Source organism: Agelaius tricolor, unplaced genomic scaffold (assembly GCF_023055355.1).
Source record: "Agelaius tricolor isolate 1412-34295 unplaced genomic scaffold, bAgeTri1.0.p SCAF_117, whole genome shotgun sequence".
Classification (NCBI taxonomy): domain Eukaryota; kingdom Metazoa; phylum Chordata; class Aves; order Passeriformes; family Icteridae; genus Agelaius; species Agelaius tricolor.
The window spans coordinates 76852-101848 of record NW_027269377.1 but is presented as its reverse complement, the minus strand read 5'-3'; the positions used below and the strand labels follow the sequence as shown (position 1 = coordinate 101848).

At 45.4% G+C, this 24997-nt stretch overlaps 2 protein-coding genes across 13 annotated transcripts in view; both read left to right on the top strand.

Moving 5' to 3' along the window:
• The window catches only part of LOC139586405 (integrin alpha-X-like), a 44132-nt gene extending 28368 nt beyond the window's left edge, over window positions 1-15764 (top strand). For 10 of the 11 annotated variants that reach the window (XM_071419737.1, XM_071419741.1, XM_071419736.1 and 7 more), the window contains 7 exons: window positions 414-484; window positions 3260-3401; window positions 9667-9766; window positions 11178-11257; window positions 12073-12150; window positions 13008-13088; window positions 14329-14380. In XM_071419737.1, the coding sequence (XP_071275838.1) occupies window positions 414-484; window positions 3260-3401; window positions 9667-9766; window positions 11178-11257; window positions 12073-12147 (468 nt within the window). In that variant the 3' untranslated portion in view covers window positions 12148-12150; window positions 13008-13088; window positions 14329-14380. Of the gene's footprint in view, window positions 1-413; window positions 485-3259; window positions 3402-9666; window positions 9767-11177; window positions 11258-12072; window positions 12151-13007; window positions 13089-14328; window positions 14437-15734 lie in introns of those variants that run through there. The other variant, XM_071419739.1, reaches the window with a different exon arrangement.
• A 2224-nt stretch (window positions 15765-17988) lies between these two features.
• LOC139586416 (integrin alpha-X-like) lies at window positions 17989-24728 on the top strand. Of its 2 annotated transcripts, none has more exons than XM_071419764.1 (4): window positions 17989-18171; window positions 19194-19286; window positions 20355-20465; window positions 24588-24728. In XM_071419764.1, exons 1-4 carry the CDS (start codon window positions 18004-18006, stop codon window positions 24678-24680), a joined length of 465 nt encoding a protein of 154 aa, XP_071275865.1. In that variant the 5' UTR covers window positions 17989-18003; the 3' UTR covers window positions 24681-24728. The 2 variants fall into 2 exon arrangements, with proteins under 2 accessions (XP_071275865.1, XP_071275866.1); XM_071419765.1 differs by lacking the exon at window positions 17989-18171 and adding an exon at window positions 18554-18643.
• Window positions 24729-24997: the final 269 nt, after the last annotated feature.

Genomic DNA, 24997 nt, shown 5'->3' with positions numbered 1-24997 from the left:
TTTTTTAAAAATTCCCCAAAAATGCCCCAAAAATCCCCCAAGACCCCAGGGAAATAAAAAATAAAAAATAAAAAAATCAAATGTTTAAAAAATGTAAAAAAAAAGGTAAAAAATGTTTTAAAAATGGTGAAAAATGTGAAAAATATTTAAAAATAATATTTTAAAAAGGGTGAAAAATTGGGAAAAATGGTAAAAAATGGTAAAAAATGGTAAAAAGTGGTAAAAAATTAATTAAAAATTACAACACCCACGGGACATTGATTTAAAAAAATGTAAAAAATATAAAAATAAATCGTAAAAATGGATTAAAAAATGTAAAAAAAACATTTTAAATGTTTGAAAATGGTTGAAAAAATGGGAAAAATGGTAAAAAATGATCAAAAAGTGGAAAATTGGCCCAAAATTGGCCCCAGCTGCCGTTCGAGCACGACTGCGGCCCCGACAACGCCTGCCAGGACCTGCTGGAGGTGGAGCTGGAATTCGGGTGAGAATTGGGGAAAAAAGGGGAAAAAATGGGAAAAAAATGGGGGGAAAATTGGGGAAAAATTGGGGGGAAATTGGGGAAAAATATTGGGGAAAAATGGGGAAAAATTGGGGGAAAATTGGGAGAAAAATGGGGGGAATATTGGGGAAAAATTGGGGAAAAATGGGGGGAAATTGGGAAATAATTGAGGAAAATATTGGGGAAAATGGAGAAAAAATGGGGGAAATTGGGGAAAATTTGGGGGGAAATTGGGGGAAAAATGGGGCAAAATAGGGAAAAATATTGGGGAAAATTTAGGGGGAAATTGGGGAAAATTGGGGAAAAATATTGGGGGAAAATGGGGAAAAAATGGGGGGGAAATTGGGGAAAAATGGGGGGAAATTGGGGGAAAATTGGGGAAAAATTGGGGAAAAATTGGGGGGAAAAATGGGGAAAATTGGGGGGAAATGGGGGAAAATTGGGGAAAATATGGGGAAAAATTGGGGGGAAATGGGGGAAAATTGGGGGAAAATTGGGAAAAATTTGGGGGGAAATTGGGGAAAAATATTGGGGGGAAATGGGGGAAAATTGGGGAAAATTTGGGAAATAATTGAGAAAAATATTGGGGAAAAAAAGGGGAAAAATTGGGGGAAATTGGGGAAAAATTGGGGGAAATTGGGGAAAAATTGGGGGGAAATTGGGGAAAAATATTGGGGAAAAATTGGGGGGAAATTGGGGGGAAAAATGGGGAAAATTGGGGGGAAAATGGGGGAAATATTGGGGAAAAATTGGGGAAAAATTGGGGGAAAATTGGGAGAAAAATGGGGGGAATATTGGGGAAAAATTGGGGAAAAATGGGGGGAAATTGGGAAATAATTGAGGAAAATATTGGGGAAAATGGAGAAAAAATGGGGAAAATTGGGGAAAAATATTGGGGGAAAATGGGGGAAAAATGGGGAAAAATGGGGGGAAAATTGGGGAAAAAAATGGGGGGGAAATGGGGAAAATTTGGGGAAAAAATTTGGGGGGAAAATTGGGGGACATTGGGAAAAAAATTGGGGGAAAAAATGGGGAAAATATTGGGGGAAAATTGGGGGGAAATTGGGGAAATTGGGGAAAAATGGGGGAAAATTGGGGGAAAATTGGGAAAAATTGGGGAAAATTGGGGGGAAATTGGGGGAAATTGGGGGAAAATGGGGGAAAATTGGGGGGAAAAATTGGGGGAAAATTGGGGGGAAAATTGGGGGAAAATTGGGGGAAAAATGGGGAAAATTTGGGGGAAAAATGGGGAAAAATTGGGGGGAAATTGGGGAAAAATTGGGGAAAAATGGGGAAAATTTGGGGGAAAATTTGGGGGGAAATTGGGGAAAAATATTGGGGGGAAATGGGGGAAAATTGGGGAAAATTTGGGAAATAATTGAGAAAAATATTGGGGAAAAAAAGGGGAAAAATTGGGGGAAATTGGGGAAAATTGGGGGGAAAATTGGGGGAAAAATGGGGAAAATTTGGGGGAAAATTTGGGGGGAAAATTGGGGAAAATTGGGGGAAAATTGGGGAAAATTGGGGGGAAATTGGGGGAAATTGGGGGAAAATTTGGGGGAAAATTTGGGGGAAAATTCGGGAAAAATTGGGGAAAAAATGGGAAAAAATGGGGAAAATTGGGAATATTTTCAGGGTATTTTTTGAGTATTTTGGGGCATTTTGGTGTCAATTTTCAGGGCATTTTTTTTTAATTTTGTGTGCAATTTTCAGGGCATTTTTTGGGTATTTTCAGGTCAATTTTCATTGTAATTTTTTAGTATTTTTGGGGTCAATTTTCAGGGTATTTTTTAGGTATATTTGGGTCAATTTTTAGGGCATTTTTTGGGTATTTTGGTGTCAATTTTCATTGTAATTTTTTAGTATTTTGGTGTCAATTTTCAGGGTATTTTTTTTTTGTGTTTTCAGGGCCATTTTCAGGGCATTTTTTTGTATATTTGGGTCAATTTTCAGGGCATTTTTTGGGTATTTTCGGGGCAATTTTCATTGTAATTTTTTAGTATTTTCAGGGCATTTTTTTGGGTATTTTGGAGCCATTTGGGGGCGATTTTGGGGCGGATTTTCCAGGAGTTCATTTTGTATTTTGTTTTTCATTTCCTTTTTAATTTTTTTTTTTATTATTTTTGTCTGATTTTCAGGGCATTTTTTGTAGTATTTTGGTGTCAATTTTCAGGGTATTTTTGGGGTATTTTGGTGTCAATTTTCGGGGTATTTTGGGGGCATTTTTCAGGGCTTTTTTGGGTATTTTGTGTGCAATTTTCATTGTAATTTTTTAGTATTTTTGGGGTCAATTTTCAGGGCATTTTTTGGGTCTTTTCGGGGCAATTTTCATTGTAATTTTTTAGTATTTTGGGGTAATTTTTCAGGGCATTTTTTGGGTATTTTGTGTGCAATTTTCATTGTAATTTTTTAGTATATTTGGGTCAATTTTCAGGGTATTTTTAAAGTATTTTGGGGCTAATTTTCAGGGCATTTTGGGGCAGATTTTCTGGGGCTTTATTTTGTGTTTAGGTTTTCATTTTTTTAAATTTTTTTTTGTATTTTTGTCTGATTTTGGAGCCTTTTTTTTTTTTTGCAACTTCGAGCAATTTCGTGGGGATTTGCATTTGATTTTTTTTCTTTTTTTGGGGGGGTATTTTTGGGGTTTTTTTCGCATTTTTCGGGATTTTTTCGCGGGATTTTCGCGGGATTTTTTGGGGATTTTTTTTTCACAATTTCCCCTCCGTCCCCTCCCCCCTCTCCGCCCCTCCCCCACAGTCAGGGGGTGCTGGTGGTGGGGGAGGGGGACGCCCTGGAGCTGACGCTGACCGTGACCAATGGGGGCGAGAGCTCCTTCGGGCCCGGCCTGGCCCTGAGCCACCCCCCCGAGCTCAGCTACAGGAAGGTGCAGATGCTGCAGGTAAGCCCAAAAAATGAACCCAAAGAAGCCCAAAATAAGCCCAAAAATAACCAAAAATACCCCAAAAAAACCAGCCCAAAGAAGCTCAAAATATCCCAAAAATAACCAAAAAATTACACCAAAAATATCCCAAAAATAACCCAAAAATACCCCCCAAAAAACAGCCCAAAGAAGCCCAAAATATCCCAAAAATAACCCAAAATTAACCCAAAATTAACCCAAAAATACCCCAAAAAAACCCAGCCCAAAGAAGCCCAAAATATCCCAAAAATAACCCAAAAATTACACCAAAAATATCCCAAAAATACCCCAAAAAAACAGCCCAAAGAAGCCCAAAATATCCCAAAAATAACCCAAAAATAACCCCAAATTAACCCAAAATTAACCCAAAATTAACCCAAAATTAACCCAAAATTAACCCAAAAATAACCCAAAAATAACCAAAAAAAAACCAGCCCAAAGAACCCCAAAATATCCAAAAAATACCCCAAAAAATAAACCAAAAATACCCAGAAATAACCCAAAAACCCCAGCCCAATTAATCCCAAAATTAACCCAAAAATAACCCAAAAATACCTCAAAAAAACCAGCCCAAAGAAGCCCAAAATATCCCAAAAATAACCCAAAAATTACACCAAAAATATCCCAAAAATACCTCAAAAAACCCAGCCCAAAGAACCCCAAAATTAGCCCAAAAATTACCCCAAAATAACCCAAAAAACCCACCCCAATTAACCCCAAAATTAACCCAAAATTAACCCAAAATTAACCCAAAAAACCCAGCCCAAAGAAGCCCAAAATATCCCAAAAATAACCCAAAAATTACACCAAAAATATCCCAAAAATACCCCAAAAAAAAACAGCCCAAAGAAGCCCAAAATATCCCAAAAATAACCCAAAAATTACACCAAATTAACCCAAAATTAACCCAAAATTAACCCAAAATTAACCCAAAATTAACCCAAAAATAACCCAAAATAACCCAAAAAAACCAGCCCAAAGAACCCCCAAAATATCCAAAAAATACCCCAAAAAATAAACCAAAAATACCCAGAAATAACCCAAAAACCCCAGCCCAATTAATCCCAAAATTAACCCAAAAATAACCCAAAAATACCTCAAAAAAACAGCCCAAAGAAGCCCAAAATATCCCAAAAATAACCCAAAAATTACACCAAATTAACCCAAAATTACCCAAAATTAACCCAAAATTAACCCAAAAATAACCCAAAAAAAACCAGCCCAAAGAAGCCCAAAATATCCCAAAAATACCCCAGAAACAACCAAAAAAACCCAGCCCAAAAACCCCAAAATTAACCCAAAAATACCCCAAAAAAACCCAGCCCAAAGAAGCCCAAAATATCCCAAAAATAACCAAAAAATAACCCAAAAAAACCAGCCCAAAGAACCCCAAAATTACCCCAAAATTACCCCCAAAATAACCCAAAAAACCCAGCCCAAAGAACCCCAAAGTATCCCAAAAATAACCCAAAAATACATCAAAAAACCACCCCAAAGAAGCCAAAATTAACCCCAAATACCCCCAAAATTACCCCAAAAATACCCCAAAAAAAAACAGCCCAAAGAAGCTCAAAATATCCCAAAAATAACCCAAAAATTACACCAAAAATATCCCAAAATTAACCCAAAATTAACCCAAAAAACCCACCCCAAAGAAGCCCAAAATATCCCAAAAATAACCAAAAATGACCCAAAATTAACCCAAAATTAACCCAAAATTAACCAAAAAATACCCCCAAAAAAAACCACCCCAAAGAAGCCCAAAATATCCCAAAAATAACCCCAAATTAACCCAAAATTAACCCAAAATTAACCCAAAATTAACCCAAAATTAACCCAAAAATAACCCAAAAATAACCCAAAAAAAACCAGCCCAAAGAACCCCAAAATATCCAAAAAATACCCCAAAAAATAAACCAAAAATACCCAGAAATAACCCAAAAACCCCAGCCCAATTAATCCCAAAATTAACCCAAAAATAACCCAAAAATACCTCAAAAAAACCAGCCCAAAGAAGCCCAAAATATCCCAAAAATAACCCAAAAATTACACCAAAAATATCCCAAAAATACCCCAAAAAACCCAGCCCAAAGAACCCCAAAATTAGCCCAAAAATTACCCCAAAATAACCCAAAAAACCCACCCCAATTAACCCCAAAATTAACCCAAAATTAACCCAAAATTAACCCAAAAAACCCAGCCCAAAGAAGCCCAAAATATCCCAAAAATAACCAAAAAATTACACCAAAAATATCCCAAAAATACCCCAAAAAAACAGCCCAAAGAAGCCCAAAATATCCCAAAAATAACCCAAAAATAACCCCAAATTAACCCAAAATTAACCCAAAATTAACCCAAAATTAACCCAAAAATAACCCAAAAATAACCCAAAAAAAAACCAGCCCAAAGAAGCCCAAAATATCCAAAAATAACCCAAAAATTACACCAAAAATATCCCAAAAGTACCCCAAAAAACCAGCCCAAAGAAGCCCAAAATTACCCCAAAATTAACCCAAAATTACCCAAAAAATAACCCAGAAAAATATCCCAAAAAACAGCCCAAAGAAGCCCAAAATATCCCAAAAATAACCCGAAAATAACCCAAAATTACCCCAAAAATACCCCAAAAAGCCACCCCAAAGAACCCCAAAATATCCCAAAATTACCCTAAAAATAACCCAAAAATAACCCCAAAATTACCCAAAAATACCCCAAAAAAACCAGCCCAAAGAAGCCCAAAATATCCCAAAAATAACCCCAAAAATAACCCCAAAAAAACCCCCAAAATTACCCAAAAATACCCCAAAAATTACACCAAAAATATCCCAAAAATAACCCAAAAAAACAGCCCAAAGAACCCCAAAATTACCCCAAAATTACCCCAAAAATAACCCAAAAAACCCAGCCCAAAGAAGCCCAAAATATCCCAAAAATAACCCAAAAATAACCCAAAAATACATCAAAAAAACCACCCCAAAGAAGCCAAAATTAACCCCAAATACCCCCAAAATTACCCCAAAAATACCCCAAAAAAAACAGCCCAAAGAAGCTCAAAATATCCCAAAAATAACCCAAAAATTACACCAAAAATATCCCAAAATTAACCCAAAAAACCCACCCCAAAGAAGCCCAAAATATCCCAAAAATAACCAAAAATGACCCAAATTAACCCAAAATTAACCCAAAATTAACCAAAAAATACCCCCAAAAAAAACCACCCCAAAGAAGCCCAAAATATCCCAAAAATAACCCCAAATTAACCCCAAATTAACCCCAAATTAACCCCAAATTAACCCAAAATTAACCCAAAAATAACCCAAAAATAACCCAAAAAAAACCAGCCCAAAGAACCCAAAATATCCAAAAAATACCCCAAAAAATAAACCAAAAATACCCAGAAATAACCCAAAAACCCCAGCCCAATTAATCCCAAAATTAACCCAAAAATAACCCAAAAATACCTCAAAAAAACCAGCCCAAAGAAGCCCAAAATATCCCAAAAATAACCCAAAAATTACACCAAAAATATCCAAAAATACCTCAAAAAACCCAGCCCAAAGAACCCCAAAATTAGCCCAAAAATTACCCCAAAATAACCCAAAAAACCCACCCCAATTAACCCCAAAATTAACCCAAAAATAACCCAAAAATAACCCAAAAAAAACCAGCCCAAAGAAGCCCAAAATATCCCAAAAATAACCCAAAAATTACACCAAAAATATCCCAAAAGTACCCCAAAAAACCAGCCCAAAGAAGCCCAAAATTACCCCAAAATTAACCCAAAATTACCCAAAAAATAACCCAGAAAAATATCCCAAAAAACAGCCCAAAGAAGCCCAAAATATCCCAAAAATAACCCGAAAATAACCCAAAATTACCCCAAAAATACCCCAAAAAGCCACCCCAAAGAACCCCAAAATATCCCAAAATTACCCTAAAAATAACCCAAAAATAACCCCAAAATTACCCAAAAATACCCCAAAAAAACCAGCCCAAAGAAGCCCAAAATATCCCAAAAATAACCCCAAAAATAACCCCAAAAAAACCCCCAAAATTACCCAAAAATACCCCCAAAAATTACACCAAAAATATCCCAAAAATACCCCAAAAAAACACCCCAAAAATGAACCCAAAAATACCCCCAAAATTACCCAAAAATAACCCAAAAAACCCAGCCCAAAGAAGCCCAAAATATCCCAAAAATAACCCGAAAATAACCCAAAATTAACCCAAAATTAACCCAAAATTAACCAAAAAATACCCCAAAAAAACCACCCCAAAGAAGCCCAAAATATCCCAAAAATAACCCAAAAATTACACCAAAAATATCCAAAAATACCCCAAAAAAACAGCCCAAAGAAGCCCAAAATATCCCAAAAATAACCCAAAAATAACCCCAAATTAACCCAAAATTAACCCAAAATTAACCCAAAATTAACCCAAAATTAACCCAAAAATAACCCAAAAATAACCCCAAAAAAACCAGCCCAAAGAACCCCAAAATATCCAAAAAATACCCCAAAAAATAAACCAAAAATACCCAGAAATAACCCCAAAACCCCAGCCCAATTAATCCCAAAATTAACCCAAAAATAACCCAAAAATACCTCAAAAAAACCAGCCCAAAGAAGCCCAAAATATCCCAAAAATAACCAAAAAATTACACCAAAAATATCCCAAAAATACCCCAAAAAAAACAGCCCAAAGAAGCCCAAAATATCCCAAAAATAACCCAAAAATTACACCAAATTAACCCAAAATTACCCAAAATTAACCCAAAATTAACCCAAAAATAACCCAAAAAAAACCAGCCCAAAGAAGCCCAAAATATCCCAAAAATAACCAAACAATAACCCAAAAAAACCAGCCCAAAGAACCCCAAAATTACCCCAAAATTACCCCCAAAATAACCCAAAAAACCCAGCCCAAAGAAGCCCAAAATATCCCAAAAATAACCCAAAAATAACCCAAAAATACATCAAAAAAACCACCCCAAAGAAGCCAAAATTAACCCCAAATACCCCCAAAATTACCCCAAAAATACCCCAAAAAAACCAGCCCAAAGAAGCTCAAAATATCCCAAAAATAACCAAAAAATTACACCAAAAATATCCCAAAAATAACCCAAAAATACCCCCCAAAAAACAGCCCAAAGAAGCCCAAAATATCCCAAAAATAACCCAAAATTAACCCAAAATTAACCCAAAAATACCCCAAAAAACCCAGCCCAAAGAAGCCCAAAATATCCCAAAAATAACCCAAAAATTACACCAAAAATATCCCAAAAATACCCCAAAAAAACAGCCCAAAGAAGCCCAAAATATCCCAAAAATAACCCAAAAATGACCCAAAATTAACCCAAAATTAACCCAAAATTAACCAAAAAATACCCCCAAAAAAACCACCCCAAAGAAGCCCAAAATATCCCAAAAATAACCAAAAAATTACACCAAAAATATCCCAAAAGTACCCCAAAAAACCAGCCCAAAGAAGCCCAAAATATCCCAAAATTAACCAAAATTACCCCAGTCCATCCCAGTTCCCCCCAGTTCCCCCCAGTCCATCCCAGTCCATCCCAGTCCCCCCCCAGTCCCTCCCAGTCCCCCCCAGTCCCTCCCAGTTCCCCCCAGTCCCTCCCAGTCCCTCCCAGTCCCTCCCAGTCCCTCCCAGTCCCTCCCAGTCCCCCCCAGTCCCTCCCAGTCCATCCCAGTTCCCCCCAGTTCCCCCCAGTCCATCCCAGTCCATCCCAGTCCCCCCCAGTCCCTCCCAGTTCCCCCCAGTCCATCCCAGTCCATCCCAGTCCCCCCCAGTCCCTCCCAGTCCCTCCCAGTCCCTCCCAGTCCCTCCCAGTCCCTCCCAGTTTGTTCCAATCCCCTCCCAGTCCCTCCCAGTCCATCCCAGTTCCCCCCAGTCCATCCCAGTCCCCCCCAGTCCCATCCCAGTCCATCCCAGTTCCCCCCAGTTCCCCCCAGTTCCCCCCAGTCCCTCCCAGTTCCCTCCCAGTCCCTCCCAGTCCCTCCCAGTCCATCCCAGTCCATCCCAGTCCCTCCCAGTCCATCCCAGTCCATCCCAGTCCCTCCCAGTCCATCCCAGTTCACCCCAGTCCATCCCAGTCCCTCCCAGTCCCTCCCAGTCCATCCCAGTCCCTCCCAGTCCATCCCAGTCCCCCCCAGTCCCCTCCCAGTTCCCCCCAGTCCATCCCAGTCCCTCCCAGTCCATCCCAGTTCACCCCAGTCCGTTCCAGCCCCGCGTTTCCGTTCGCTGTCACTCGGAGCCCCCGCGGGGGCGGGGCCGCCTCTCCCTGTGCCGCCTGCAGCCGCCGGTGCTTGAGGGCGGGGGCGCGGGTGAGTGACGTCATCAACGTCACCTGCGTGATGTCATCAGTGTCACCTGTGTGACGTCATCGGTGTTACCTGTCTGACGTCATCGGCGTGTGTGTGTCACACCTGTATGACGTCATTGGGGTCGCCTGTGTGACATCATTGGTGTTATCTGTGTGACGTCATCGTTGTGTGTGTGTGTGTCACACCTGCGTGACGTCATCGCTGTCACCTGTGTGACGTCATCTGTGTGTCTTTGTGTCATGCCTGCGTGACGTCATCGGCCTCGCCTGTGTGACGTCATCGTTGTTGTGTGTGTGTCGCACCTGTGTGACGTCATCGTTGTGTGTGTGTGCCCCTTTGTGTCACGCCTGCGTGACGTCATCGGTCTCACCTGTGTGACGTCATCGGGGTCACCTGTGTGACATCATCGTTGTGCGTGTGTGTGCATTTGTGTCACACCTGTATGACGTCATCGGGGTCGCCTGTGTGACGTCATTGGTGTTACCTGTGTGACATCATCGTTGTGTGTGTCGCACCTGTGTGATGTAATCGGGGTTACCTGTGTGACGTCATCGTTGTGTGTGTGTGTGTGCCTTTGTGTCACACCTGTGTGACGTAATCTGTGTTGCCTCGGCGACGTCATCGGCCTCACCTGTGTGACGTCATCGTTGTGTGTGTCGCACCTGCGTGACGTCATCGTTGTTGTGTGTGTGCGCCCCTTTGTGTCACGCCTGTGTGACGTCATCGGTGTCATCTGTGTGACGTCATCGGCCTTGCCTGTGTGACGTCGTCGGTGTCACCTGTGTGACGTCATGATTGCTGTGTGTGACACCTGTGTGACGTCATCAGTGTTACCTGGGTGTGTCACACCTGTGTGACGTCATTGGCGTTACCTGTGTGTGTCACACCTGTGTGACATCATCAGTGTGTGTGTGTGGCACACCCGTGTGACGTCATCGGTGTTACCTGTGTGACGTCATCATTGTTGTGTCTGTCACACCTGTGTGATGTCATCATCGGTGTCACCTGTGTGTGTCAGGCCCGTGTGACGTCATCAGTGTTACCAGTATGGTGTCACCTGTGTGACATCATCGGCGTTACCTGTGTGATGTCATTGTTGTGTGTGTCACACCTGTGTGATGTCATCGTTGTTACCTGTGTGACGTCATCGTTGTGTGTGTGTCTGTCACACCTGTGTGACGTCAGCAGTGGTGTCACCTGTACCAGCTGTTTGTCCCTCACCTGTCCCTGTCTCACCTGTGTGACCTCACCTGTCCCTCACCTGTCCCTGTCCCTCACCTGTCCCCTCTCACCTGTCCCTGTCCATGTCTCACCTGTCCCTGGGTCTCCCCTGTCCCTCACCTGTCCCTGTCCCTCACCTGTCCCTGTCCCTCACCTGTCCCTGTCTCACCTGTCCCTTACCTGTCCCCAGGTGAGTTTCCGGCTCACCCTGGACGTGCCCCCGGACGCCGAACTCGGGGAAACGCTGCAGGTGACGGCGGAGAGCCACAGGTGAGAGGGGACAGGTGAGGGACAGGGACAGGACAGGTGAGGGGGGACAGGGACACATGAGACAGGTGAGGTCACACAGGTGAGAGGGGACAGGTGGGACATGGATAGGTGAGGTCACACAGGTGGGACAGGGACAGGTGAGAGGGGACAGGTGAGGTCACCCAGGTGAGAGGGGACATGGACAGGTGAGGTCACACAGGTGGGACAGGGACAGGTGAGATGGGACAGGGACAGGTGGGACAGGTGAGGTCACACAGGTGGGACAGGTGGGACTGGGACAGGTGAGGGACAGGTGAGACAGGTGAGAGGGGACAGGGACAGGTGAGAAACCATGGACAGGTGGGACAGGTGAGAGGGGACAGGGACAGGTGAGACAGGGACAGGTGAGGTCACACAGGTGAGAGGGGACAGGTGAGGGACACAGGTGAGAGGGGACAGGGACAGGTGAGGTCACACAGGTGAGACAGGGACAGGTGGGACAGGTGAGAAACCATGGACAGGTGAGAGGACAGGGACACATGAGACAGGTGAGGTCACACAGGTGGGACAGGGACAGGTGGGACAGGTGAGGTCACACAGGTGAGATGGGACAGGTGGGACAGGTGAGGCACCAAGGACAGGTGAGGTCACCCAGGTGGGGACAGGGACAGGTGAGGTCACCCAGAGGGGACAGGGACAGGTGAGGTCACCCAGGTGAGAGCCTCAGGTGAGCCCAGGTGAGCTCGGCTGGGCCCATCCAGGTGAGGTCACCCAGGTCAGCCCAGGTGACCCCGCCCAGGTGACCCCGCCCGGCTGACCCCGCCCTCTCCCCTCAGCACCAATGGCGGCGCAGGTGGGCGGAGCCAGAGCGCGACCATCCCGGTCAGGTACCAGGTGTTCCTGGTGATTGACAGGTGAGCCTGGGGGGGGGGAGGGGGGGGATTGGGGGGGATTGGGTCACCTGGGGGTGTCGCACCTGTGTGACGTCATCATCGGTGTCACACTTGTGTGACGTCATCATCAGTGTCGCACCTGTGTGACGTCATCGTCGGTGTTACCTGTGTGACGTCATCTGCGTCACCTTTGTCACACCTGTGTGTGTGTCGCACCCGTGTGACGTCATCATCAGTGTCGCACCTGTGTGTTTTACCTGTGTCGCACCTGTGTGACATCATCGGTGTCACACCTGTGTGACGTCATCGGTGTCACACCTGTGTGATGTCATTGGTGTCACACCTGTGTGTTTTACCTGTGTCACACCTGTGTGACGTCATCATCAGTGTTGCATCTGTGTGACGTCATCATCAGTGTCGCACCTGTGTGACGTCATCATTGGCGTCACACCCGTGTGACATCATCAATGTCACACCTGGGGGTGCCACACCTGTGTGACGTCATCGGTGTCGCACCTGTGTGACATCATTGCTGTTACCTGTGTGTTTTACCTGTGCCACACCTGTGTGATGTCATCAATGTCACACCTGGGGGCGTCACACCTGTGTGATGTCATTGGTGTCACACCTATGTGACGTCATCGGTGTTACCTGTTTTACCTGTGCCACACATGTGTGACGTCATCGGTGTCACACCTATGTGACGTCATCAATGTCACACCTGTGTGTGTCGCACCTGTGTGACGTCATCACCTGTGTCCCTCACCTGTGTGACATCACCTGTGTCCCTCACCTGTGTGACGTCATCACCTGTGTCCCTCACCTGTGTGACGTCATCACCTGTGTGACGTCATCACCTGTGTGACGTCATCCCGCAGCGCCCCCGACTCCTCGCGGTACCTGAACGTCAGCACCAGGGGGGCCCCTCCCCCCCGGCCCCCGTCAGCCACCACTACCAGGTGAGCGCACCTGGGTGACGTCATCGGCGTGTGACGTCATCGGGGTGTGACGTCATCTGTGTGACGTCATTCGTGTCACCTGGGTGACCTCATCCACGTGACGTCATCAGAGTGACATCATCACTGTTACCTGTGTCTCACCTGAGTGACCTCACCCCTCTCACCTGTCCCCATTGTCCCCTCACCTGTCCCATTGTCTCACCTGTCCCATTGTCCCCATTGTCCCCTCACCTGTCCCATTGTCCCCATTGTCCCCATTGCCCCATTGTCCCCTCACCTGTCCCCTTCTCCCATTGTCCCCTCACCTGTCCCCCTGTCCCCCTCACCTGTCCCCTCACCTGTCCCATTGTCCCCTCACCTGTCCCATTGTCTCACCTGTCCCCTCACCTGTCCCCTCACCTGTCCCATTGTCCCCATTGTCCCATTGTCCCCACCTGTCCCCCTGTCCCCTCACCTGTCCCATTGTCCCCTCACCTGTCCCATTGTCTCACCTGTCCCCCTGTCCCCTCACCTGTCCCATTGTCCCCATTGTCCCCGTGTCCCCTCACCTGTCCCATTGTCCCCATTGTCCCCGTGTCCCCTCACCTGTCCCATTGTCCCCCATTGTCCCCGTGTCCCCTCACCTGTCCCATTGTCCCCATTGTCCCCGTGTCCCCTCACCTGTCCCCTCACCTGTCCCCTCACCTGTCCCATTGTCCCATTGTCCCCTCACCTGTCCCATTGTCCCCTCACCTGTCCCATTGTCCCCCTCACCTGTCCATTGTCTCACCTGTCCCATTGTCTCACCTGTCCCATTGTCCCCTCACCTGTCCCCTCACCTGTCCCATTGTCCCCTCACCTGTCCCATTGTCCCCGTGTCCCCTCACCTGTCCCCTCACCTGTCCCTGTGTCCCCTCACCTGTCCCATTGTCCCCATTGTCCCCCTGTCCCCTCACCTGTCTCACCTGTCCCATTGTCTCACCTGTCCCATTGTCCCCTCACCTGTCCCATTGTCCCCATTGTCCCCTCACCTGTCCCCTCACCTGTCCCCCTGTCCCCCTCACCTGTCCCATTGTCCCCATTGTCCCCTCACCTGTCCCATTGTCCCCATTGTCCCCTCACCTGTCCCCATGTCCCCTCACCTGTCCCCCTCACCTGTCCCATTGTCCCCATTGTTCCCTCACCTGTCCCCATTGTCCCCTCACCTGTCCCATTGTCCCCTCACCTGTCCCCTTCTCCCATTGTCCCCCCACCTGTGCAGGTGAAGGTCCTGGGCCGCCGCCCCCTCCCAGCCAACGTCACCTTTTGGGTCCCGTCTCACCTGGGCCAGGTGCAGCTCTGGGAGCGCCTGGAGGTCACACCTGAGCAGGTAACGGGCACGGCCCCCAAAAATGGCACAAAAACGGCCCAAAATGGGCCAAAATGGAGCCAAAAATGGACCCAAAATGGAGCCAAAAATGACCCAAAAATGTCCCCCAAAAATGGACCCAAAATCACTGAAAATGGACCCAAAAATCCCCCAAAACGGCCCCAAAAATGGCGCAAAATGACCCAAAATTGACACAAAATGGCCCAAAATGGACCCAAAATGGACACAAAATGGACCAAAAATTGACCCAAAATGGCCCAAAATGGACCCAAAAATTGACACAAAATGGAGCCAAAAATGGACACAAAAATGGACCCGAAAATGGCCCAAAATGGACCCAAAAATGGACCCAAAATGGACTCAAAAATGGACCCAAAATATCCCAAAAATAGCCCCAGAATGGCCCAAAAATGGACCCAAAATGGACCCAGAATGGCCCAAAAACAGCCCCAAAAATGGCCCAAAATGGACCCAAAAAGGACCCAAAATGGACCCAAAAAATGGACACAAAATGGAGCCAAAATGGATCCAAAAATGTCCCAAAAATGGACCCCAAAATGTCCCAAAAATGGACCTAAAATCACCGAAAATGGACCCAAAATGGACCCAAAAATGGACCCAAAAATGGATCCAAAATTGACCCAAAATGGACCCAAAAATGGACCCAAAATGGACCCAAGAATGTCCCAAAAACAGCCCCAAAAATGGCCCCAAAATGGACCCAAAATGGATCCAAAATGGACCCAAAAATGGACCCGAAAATGGACCCAAAAATGGCCCAAAATGGCCCAAAATGGACCCAAAAGTGGACCCAAAAATGGACACAAAATGGACCCAAAATCACTGAAAATGGACCCAAAAATGGCCCAAAATGGACCGAAATGGACCCAAAAATGACCCAAAAATGGACCCAAAATCACTGAAAATTCACCCCAAAATCCCCCAAAATGGACCCCAAAATGGCCCCCAAAAGTCCCAAAACCTGCCCCAAAACCTGCCCCAAAACGGCCCCAAAATGTCCCAAAATCCCCTAAAATGACCCCAAAACGGCCCCAAAATGTCCCAAAATCCCCTAAAATTACCCCAAAACGTCCCCAAACCCCCCTAAAATGGCCCCAAAAAGTCCCAAAGATGGCCCCGAAATGTCCCAAAATCCCCAAAAACGGCCCCAAAAAACCCGTGGAAAAGGCTCCGAAATGACCCCAAAACCGCTCAAAATGACCCCGAAAAATCCCCAAATTCTCGAAATGCCCTAAAAAGCCCCAAAATCGCCTGAATTGGCCCCAAAATCCCCGCAGGAGGAGCCGCGGTGCTGGGAGGGCCCCGAGGAGCGCGGGGAGGGCCCCGAGCGCCCCCTGCTGGTGAGTGCGGGATGGGGCGAAATCGCCGAAAATCGGGAAATTAACCCAAAAAATTGGGGAATTACCCAAAAAAATTGGGAAAATTACCACAAAATCGGGAAAATTACCACAAAAAATTGGGAAAATCACCACAAAAATTGGGAAAATTACCACAAAAAATCGGGGAATTACCCAAAAAAATTGGGAAAATTACCACAAAATCGGGAAAATTACCAGAAAAAATTGGGAAAATCACCACAAAAATTGGGAAATTTCCCCAAAAATCGGGGAATTACCAGAAAAAATTGGGAAAATCACCACAAAAATTGGGAAATTCCCAAAATCGGGGAATTACCACAAAAAATTGGGAAAATCACCACAAAAATCGGGAAAATTACCACAAAAATTGGGAAATTCCCCCAAAAAATTGGGAAATTCCCCCAAAAATCGGGGAATTACCTCAAAAAATTGGGAAAATTACCACAAAAAATCGGGAAAATCACCACAAAAATTGGGAAATTACCCCAAAAATCGGGGAATTACCACAAAAAATTGGGAAAATTACCACAAAAATTGGGAAATTACCACAAAAATCGGGAAAATTACCACAAAAATTGGGGATTTCCCCAAAAATTGGGAAATTCCCCCAAAAATCGGGGAATTACCTCAAAAAATTGGGAAAATTACCACAAAAAATTGGGAAAATCACCACAAAAATTGGGAAAATTACCACAAAAATTGGGAAATTCCCAAAATCGGGGAAATTAAAAAAAAAAGGGGGGGGGAAATTACCACAAAAATTGGGAAAATTCCCCCAAAAAATCGGGAAAATTAAAAAAAAACAAACGGGGGGAAACTATCACAAAAATTGGGAAATTCTCCAAAAAATCGGGAAAATTAAAAAAAAACCAGGGGGATGAAATTATCACAAAAATTGGGAAAATTGTGATTTTTTTTTCCCCCAAATTGTGATTTTTTTTCCTCCCCAAATTGTGATTATTTTTCCCCAAAATTGTGATTATTTTTTCCCCCTAAACTGTGATTTATTTTTCCCCCCAAAATTACGATTTTTTCCCCCAAAATTGTGATTTTTTCCCCCCAAATTGTGATTATGTTTTCCCCCAAATTGTGATTTTTTTCCCCCAAAACTGTGATTATTTTCCCCCAAATTGTGATTTTTTCTCCCAAAATTGTGATTATTTTTCCCCCCAAGATTGTGATTTATTTTCCCCAAAAATTGTGATTTATTTCCCCCCAAAATTGCGATTTTTTTCTCAGAAAATTGTGGTTTATTTTTCCCCTAAAATTGCGATTTTTTCCCCCCAAAATTGTGATTTATTTTTCCCCCAAATTGTGATTATTTTTTTTTTCCAAAATTGCGATTTTCCCCCCAAACTGTGCTTTATTTTTCCCCCCAAATTCCGATTTTTTCCCCCCAAAATTGTGATTATTTTTCCCCCCAAAACTGTGATTATTTCCCCCCAAAATTGTGATTATTTCCCCCCAAAAACTGTGATTATTATTATTATTATTATTATTTATTTTTCCCAAACTCTCCGTTTTTCTCCCCATCCCCGCGGTCCCTGCCCAGCTCTGCCCTGGCGCCCCCTGCCGGACGTTCCGCTGCTCCCTCCCCCCGCTGGAGCCGCCCCGCACCTGGGGCTTCCACCTGGGCGGGCACCTGAGGCTGGAGTGGGCACGGCAGGTGAGGGGGGACCCCCAAAATACACCTGGGAACCCCTAAAATACACCTGGGTACCCCAAAAATGGGCACCTGGGCACACCTGGGCACACCTGGGGCTTCCACCTGGGCGGGCACCTGAGGCTGGAATGGGCACAGGAGGTGAGAAAACCCCAAAAATGCACCTGGGAACCCCTAAAATACACCTGGGGACCCCAAAAATGCACCTGGGTACCCCAAAATGGGCACCCCAAATACACCTGGGTACACCTGGGAACCCCCAAAATGCACCTGGGTACCCCAAAAATACACCTGGGTACACCTGGGCACACCTGGGAACCCCCAAATACACCTGGGAACCCCAAAAATGGGCACCTGGGTACACCTGGGTACACCTGGGGCTTCCACCTGGGCGGGCACCTGAGGCTGGAGTGGGCACAGGAGGTGAGGGAACCCCAAAAATGCACCTGGGAACCCCAAAAATGGGCACCCCAAATACACCTGGGCACCCCAAAATACACCTGGGCACACCTGGGTACCCCCACAATGCACCTGGGGCTTCCACCTGGGCGGGCACCTGAGGCTGGAGTGGGCACGGCAGGTGAGAAAACCCCTAAAATACACCTGGGAACCCCAAAAATACACCTGGGCACACCTGGGCACAGCTGGGGCTTCCACCTGGGCGGGCACCTGAGGCTGGAGTGGGCACAGGAGGTGAGGGAACCCCAAAATGGGCACCCCAAATACACCTGGGGACCCCAAAAATGCACCTGGGAACCCCTAAAATACACCTGGGAACCCCTGGGCACACCTGGGCACACCTGGGCACACCTGGGGCTTCCACCTGGGCGGGCACCTGAGGCTGGAGTGGGCACGGCAGGTGAGGGAACCCCAAAATGGGAACCCCAAATACACCTGGGCACACCTGGGCACACCTGGGAACCCCAAAAATGGGCACCCCAAAATGCACCTGGGAACCCCCACAATGCACCTGGGCACAGCTGGGGCTTCCACCTGGGCGGGCACCTGAGGCTGGAGTGGGCACGGCAGGTGAGGGGGGACCCCCAAAATACACCTGGGTACCCCTAAAATACACCTGGGAACCCCCACAATGCACCTGGGCACACCTGGGCACACCTGGGGCTTCCACCTGGGCGGGCACCTGAGGCTGGAGTGGGCACGGCAGGTGAGGGGGGACCCCAAAAATGCACCTGGGAACCCCAAAAATGCACCCGGGAACCCCAAAAATGGGCACCTGGGCACACCTGGGCACACCTGGGACACACCTGGGGGTACCTGGGGCACACCTGGGCACCCCCAAAATACACCTGGGCACACCTGGGGGTACCTGGGGTCACTCTGGGCACACCTGGGCACACCTGGGGGTACCTGGAGCACACCTGGGCACACCTGGGGATACACCTGGGATACACCTGGGCACACCTGGGCACACCTGGGCACACCTGGGGTCACTCTGGGCACACCTGGGGGTACCTGGGCACACCTGGGCACACCTGGGGTCACTCAGGGCACACCTGGGGCACACCTGGGGTCACTCTGGGCACACCTGGGGGTACCTGGGCACACCTGGGCACACCTGGGGTCACTCAGGGCACACCTGGGGCACACCTGGGGTCACTCTGGGCACACCTGGGCACACCTGGGGCACACCTGGGCACACCTGGGGCACACCTGGGCACACCTGGGCGCCCTCAGCCGTGCCCTGCCCCGCGCAGGTGCCCTGGCCCAAGGTTCACCTGCTGAGCTCTGCCCGCGTCAGCTTCGACCAGAGAATCTTCCAGAACACCTGGGGGGGCACCGAGCTGCAGGTGAGAGAGGGGGGAGGGGCTGGGGGGGACACCGGGGGACACCTGGGGACACCTGGGGGGGGGGGAATGCACCTGGGGACACCTGGGGGGCATCTGGGGGTACCTGGGGGGCGGAAAATGCACCTGGGCACACCTGGGGGACACCTGGGGACACCTGGGGGACACCTGGGCACAGCTGGGAACACCTGGGGGGGTTCCTGGGGGCACCTGGGGGGGGAAAATGCACCTGGGGGTACCTGGGCACACCTGGGGACAGCTGGGGGGTACCTGGGGGGCACCTGGGGGGCACCTGGGGGTACCTGGGGGGTGGGAAATGCACGTGGGGGCACCTGGGGGGTACCTGGGGACACCTGGGGTCACACCTGGGGACACCTGGGGGGGGGGGGAAATGCACCTGGGGACACCTGGGGGGGCACCTGGGGGACACCTGGGGGTTCTTGGGGGGTACCTAAGGGTACCTGGGCACAGCTGGGGACACCTGGGGGTACCTGGGAACACACCTGGGGACACCTGAGGGGCACCTGGGGACACCTGGGGTCCCACCTGAGGGTTACCTGGGGGTACCTGGGGACACCTGGGGGCTCCTCACCTGTTCTTGGGGGGTTCCTCACCCATTTTTTGGGGTTCCTCACCCATTTTCGGAGTCCCTCACCTGTTTTTTGGGATTCCTGATGAATTTTTGGGGTCCCTCACCTGTCCCAGGTGTTCCTCACCCTTTTTTTGGGGTCCCTCCCCCATTTTTGGGGTCCCCGGTTCGTTTTTTGGGGTCCCTCCCCATTTTTGGGGTCCCCGGTTCATTTTTTGGGGTCCCCGGTTCGTTTTTTGGGGTCCCTCCCCATTTTTGGGGTCCCCGGTTCATTTTTTGAGGTTCCCAGTTCATTTTTTGGGGTCTCTCCCCCATTTTTGGGGTCTCTCCCCCATTTTTGGGGTCTCTCCCCCATTTTTGGGGTCCCTCCCCCATTTTTGGGTTCCCTTTCCCATTTTTTGGGGTCCCTCCCCCATTTTTGGGGTCCCCGGTTCATTTTTTGGGGTCCCCGGTTGATTTTTTGGGGTCTCTCACCTGTGCAGGTGCAGACGGAGCTGGAGCGGGTGGAGCCCCCCAATCCCCTCCCCCTGATTTTGGGGGCGTCCCTGGGGGGGCTCCTCCTGCTGGCCCTGGTGGCGCTGGGGCTCTACAAGGTGAGGAAACCGCGGCTTTTCACCCCAAAATCCCCGCCCAAAATTTCCCAAAAATGTCCCAAAAATCTCACAAAAAATCCCCACAAAATTCCCCCAGAAAATCCCAAAAATCCCCAAAAAATCCCACAAAAAATCCCCAAAAATCCTCTAAAATTCCCCCTGAAATTCCAACAAAATTCCCCAAAATTCTCCTAAAAATTGCCAAAATTCCTACAAGATTCGCAAAAAAATCCCCCCAAAATTTCCCCCAAAAATCTCCCAAAATTTGCCAAAATTTCCCCCAAAAATCTCCCAAAAAATCCCCACAAAATTCCAACAAAATTGCTCCAAAAATCTTCCACAATTCCCTCAAAAATCCTCTAAAATTCCCCCAAAGATTCCAACAAAATTCCCCTCAAAATCTCCCAAAATTCGCCAAAATTTCCCCAAAAAATCTCCCAAAATCCCACAAAAAAATCCCCACAAAATCCCAAAATTTCCCCCAAAAAACCCCACAAAAATCCCCAAAAATCCTCTAAAATTCCCCCTGAAATTCCAACAAAATTCCCCCGAAAATCTCCCAAAATTCGCCAAAATTCCCCCAAAATTTCCCCCAAAATCCCACAAAAAATCCCCAAAATCCTCTAAAATTCCCCCTGAAATTCCAAGAAAATTCCCCCAAAAATCATCCCAAAATGTCCCCCAAAAATCTCCCAAAATTCCCCCAAAAATCCCCACAATCCTCTAAAATTCCCCCCAAAATCTCCCAAAATTCGCCAAAATTTCCTCCAAAAATCTCCCAAAAAATCCCCAGAAAATTCCACAAAAAAATCCCCAAAATCCTCTAAAATTCCCTCCGAAATTCCACAAAAAATTCCCCCTAAAAATTGCTGAAATTCCTACAAGATTCCCCAAAAAAATCCCCCCGAAATTCCCAAAATCCCACAAAAAACCCCACAAAAAATCCCCACAAAATTCCCCCAGAAAATCCCAAAAATTCCAACACAATTGCCCCAAAATCTCCCAAAATTCGCCAAAATTTCTACAAGATTCCCAAAAAAATCCCCCCAAAATTCTCCAAAAAATCCCACAAAAATCCCCACAAAATTCCCCTGAAAAATCCCCAAAATTCCTCTAAAATTACCCCCGAAATTCCGACAAAATTCCCCCCAAAATTCCCCCTAAAAACTGCCAAAATTCCTACAAGATTCCCAAAAAAATCCCCCTAAAATTTCCCCCAAAAATCTCCCAAAATTTGCCAAAATTTCCCCCAAAAATTTCCCAAAAAATCCCCACAAAATTCCAACAAAATTGCTCCAAAAATCTTCCACAATTCCCTCAAAAATCCTCTAAAATTCCCCCAAAGATTCCAACAAAATTCCCCTCAAAATCTCCCAAAATTCGCCAAAATTTCCCCAAAAAATCTCCCAAAATCCCACAAAAAAATCCCCACAAAATTCCCCTAGAAAATCCCAAAATTTCCCCCAAAAAACCCCACAAAAATCCTCTAAAATTCCCCCTGAAATTCCAACAAAATTCCCCCGAAAATCTCCCAAAATTCGCCAAAATTCCCCCAAAATCCCACAAAAAATCCCCAAAATCCTCTAAAATTCCCCCTGAAATTCCAAGAAAATTCCCCCAAAAATCATCCCAAAATGTCCCCCAAAAATCTCCCAAAATGTCCCCCAAAAATCCCCACAATCCTCTAAAATTCCCCCCAAAATCTCCCAAAATTCGCCAAAATTTCCCCCAAAATTTCCCCCAAAAATCTCCCAAAAAATCCCACAAAAAATCCCCACAAAATTCCACAAAAAAATCCCCAAAATTCCAACACAATTGCCCCAAAATTCTCCTAAAAATTGCCAAAATTCCTACAAGATTCGCAAAAAAATCCCCCCAAAATTTCCCCCAAAAATCTCCCAAAATTTGCCAAAATTTCCCCCAAAAGTCTCCCAAAAAATCCCCACAAAATTCCAACAAAATTGCTCCAAAAATCTTCCACAATTCCCTCAAAAATCCTCTAAAATTCCCCCAAAGATTCCAACAAAATTCCCCTCAAAATCTCCCAAAATTCGCCAAAATTTCCCCAAAAAATCTCCCAAAATCCCACAAAAAATCCCCACAAAATTCCCCCAGAAAATCCCAAAATTTCTCCCAAAAAACCCCACAAAAATCCCCAAAAATCCTCTAAAATTCCCCCTGAAATTCCAATAAAATTCCCCAAAAATCTCCCAAAATTCGCCAAAATTCCCGCCCAAAATCTCCCAAAAATCCCACAAAAAATCCCCACAAAATTCCACAAAAAAATCCCCAAAATCGTCTAAAATTCCCCCCAAAATTCCCCCCAAAATCCTCCCAAAATTTCCCCCCAAAATCTCCCAAAAATCCCACAAAATTCCCCCCAAAAATCTCCCAAAATTCCCCCCAAAATCCCCACAAAATTGCCCCGAAAAATCCCCAAAATCCTCTAAAATTCCCACAAAATTTCCCACAAAAAAACCCAAAAAATCCCCACAAAATTCCCCTCGAAATTCCAACAAATTTCCCCCAAAATTCTCCCAAAATTCCACAAAAAAATCCCCCCAAAATTCTCCCAGAAAATCCCAAAAATTCCAACAAAATTCCCCCCAAATTCTGCTAAAAATCGCAAAAATTCCCCCCAAAATTCTCCCAAAATCCCACAAAAAATCCCCACAAAATTCCCCCCGAAAAATCCCAAAAATCCTCTAAAATTCCCCCCAAAATTCCCCCAAAAAAATCTCCCAAAATTTCCCCCAGAAAACCCCAAAATTCCTCTAAAAATCCCCCCAAAATTTGCCAAAATCCCCCCAAAATCTCCCAAAAAATCCCCAAAAAATTCCCCCAAAATTCCCCCAAATCCTCCCCAAATTTCCCCCAAAATTTCCCCCAAAATCTCCAAAAATTGGGATTTTTTTTAAGGTTTCCAATGGGGTTTTTGGGGATTTCTTGGGTTTTTTTTTTTGGTTGCTTTTTGGGGCGATTTTGGGTTTTTTGGGGTTTTTATTTTGGTTTTTATGAGGTTTTTTGGGGGGGTTTGGGGGATTTTTTTTGGTTTTTTGGGGCTTTTTGGGATGGAGTTTTTGGGGCTGTTTTTTGTTAATTTTTTGGGTTTTTTGGGGCTGTTTTTTGTTATTTTTTAGTTATTTTGGGGCTGTTTTTTGTTATTTTTGGGGGTTTTTTTGGGGCGGTTTTTTTGGGTTTTTTTGTTATTTTTTGGGGTTTTTTGGGGCTGTTTTTTGTTATTTTTGGGGTTATTTTGGGGCTGTTTTTTGTTATTTTTGGGGTTGTTTTGGGGCTGTTTTTTGTTATTTTTTGGGGTTTTTTGGGTGCTGTTTTTTGTTATTTTTTAGTTATTTTGGGGCTGGTTTTTTATTATTTTTGGGGGTTTTTTTGGGGCTGTTTTTTGTTATTTTTGGGGTTATTTTGGGGCTGTTTTTTTCTTATTTTTGGGGTTTTTTTGGGGCTGTTTTTTGTTATTTTTGGGGTTATTTTGGGGCTGTTTTTTGTTATTTTTTAGTTATTTTGGGGCTGGTTTTTTATTATTTTTGGGGTTTTTTTGGGGCTGTTTTTTGTTATTTTGGGGGGTTTTTTTGGGCTGTTTTTTGTTATTTTGGGGGTTATTTTGGGGCTGTTTTTTGTTATTTTTGGGGTTATTTTGGGGCTGTTTTTTGTTATTTTTTAGTTATTTTGGGGCTGTTTTTTGGGGGTTTTTTGGGGCTGTTTTTCTGTTATTTTTGGGGGTTATTTTGGGGCTGTTTTTCTGTTATTTTTTGGGTTTTTTTGGGGGCTCTTTTTTGTTATTTTTTAGTTGTTTTGGGGCTGTATTTTTGTTATTTTTGTGGCTGTTTTTTAAATTATTTTGGGGTTTTTTGGAGGGGTTTTTTTGGGTTTTTTTGGGGCTGTTTTTTTCTTATTTTTGGGGTTTTTTGGGGGCTCTTTTTTGTTATTTTTTAGTTGTTTTGGGGCTGTTTTTTTGTTATTTTGGGGGTTTTTTTGGGGGCTCCTTTTGTTATTTTTTGGGGGCTTTTTGAAATTATTTTTGGGTTTTTTTGGGGGGGTTTTCAGGCCTGAATAATTTCATTTTCATTCTCATTTTCCCCCCCCAAAATTTGCATTTTTCAGGTCGGGTTCTTCAAGCGCCGCTACAAGGAAATGCTGGAGGAGAACGAGAACCCCGGGGAGAGCCCGGCCCCCACCGAGGCCAAAATTAATTAAAAATTTTAATTAAAAATTCATTAAAAAAGGCGTTTTTAAAAAATCCAATCAATTCGTGAAAAATCCATTTAAAAAATCCATTTAAAAAATCAAAATTTCCTTAAAAACCACATTGAAATCCGTTTTAAAAATTAATTAAAAATTAAAAATTCAATTGAAAGCTGAGGGCAATAAAGGAATTTAAAATGCATCGAAAATTCAGAAGTTCATGGAAAGGTTTCTTGGGGAATTGGGGATTTTTGGGGATTTTTTGGGATTTTTTGGGGATTTTTGGGGATTTTTGGGGATTTTTTTGGGGATTTTTTGGGATTTATTTG

Excerpts from the sequence above, each read along its gene's own strand:
- LOC139586416 (XM_071419764.1), top strand. The coding sequence starts at position 18,004 with ATGCACCTGGGGCTTCCACCTGGGCGGGCACCTGAGGCTGGAGTGGGC. Across the intron at positions 18,172-19,193 it reads GGCTGGAGTGGGCACAGGAG|GTGCCCTGGCCCAAGGTTCA; the intron begins GTGAGGGAACCC and ends TGCCCCGCGCAG. Across the intron at positions 20,466-24,587 it reads TGGCGCTGGGGCTCTACAAG|GTCGGGTTCTTCAAGCGCCG; the intron begins GTGAGGAAACCG and ends TGCATTTTTCAG.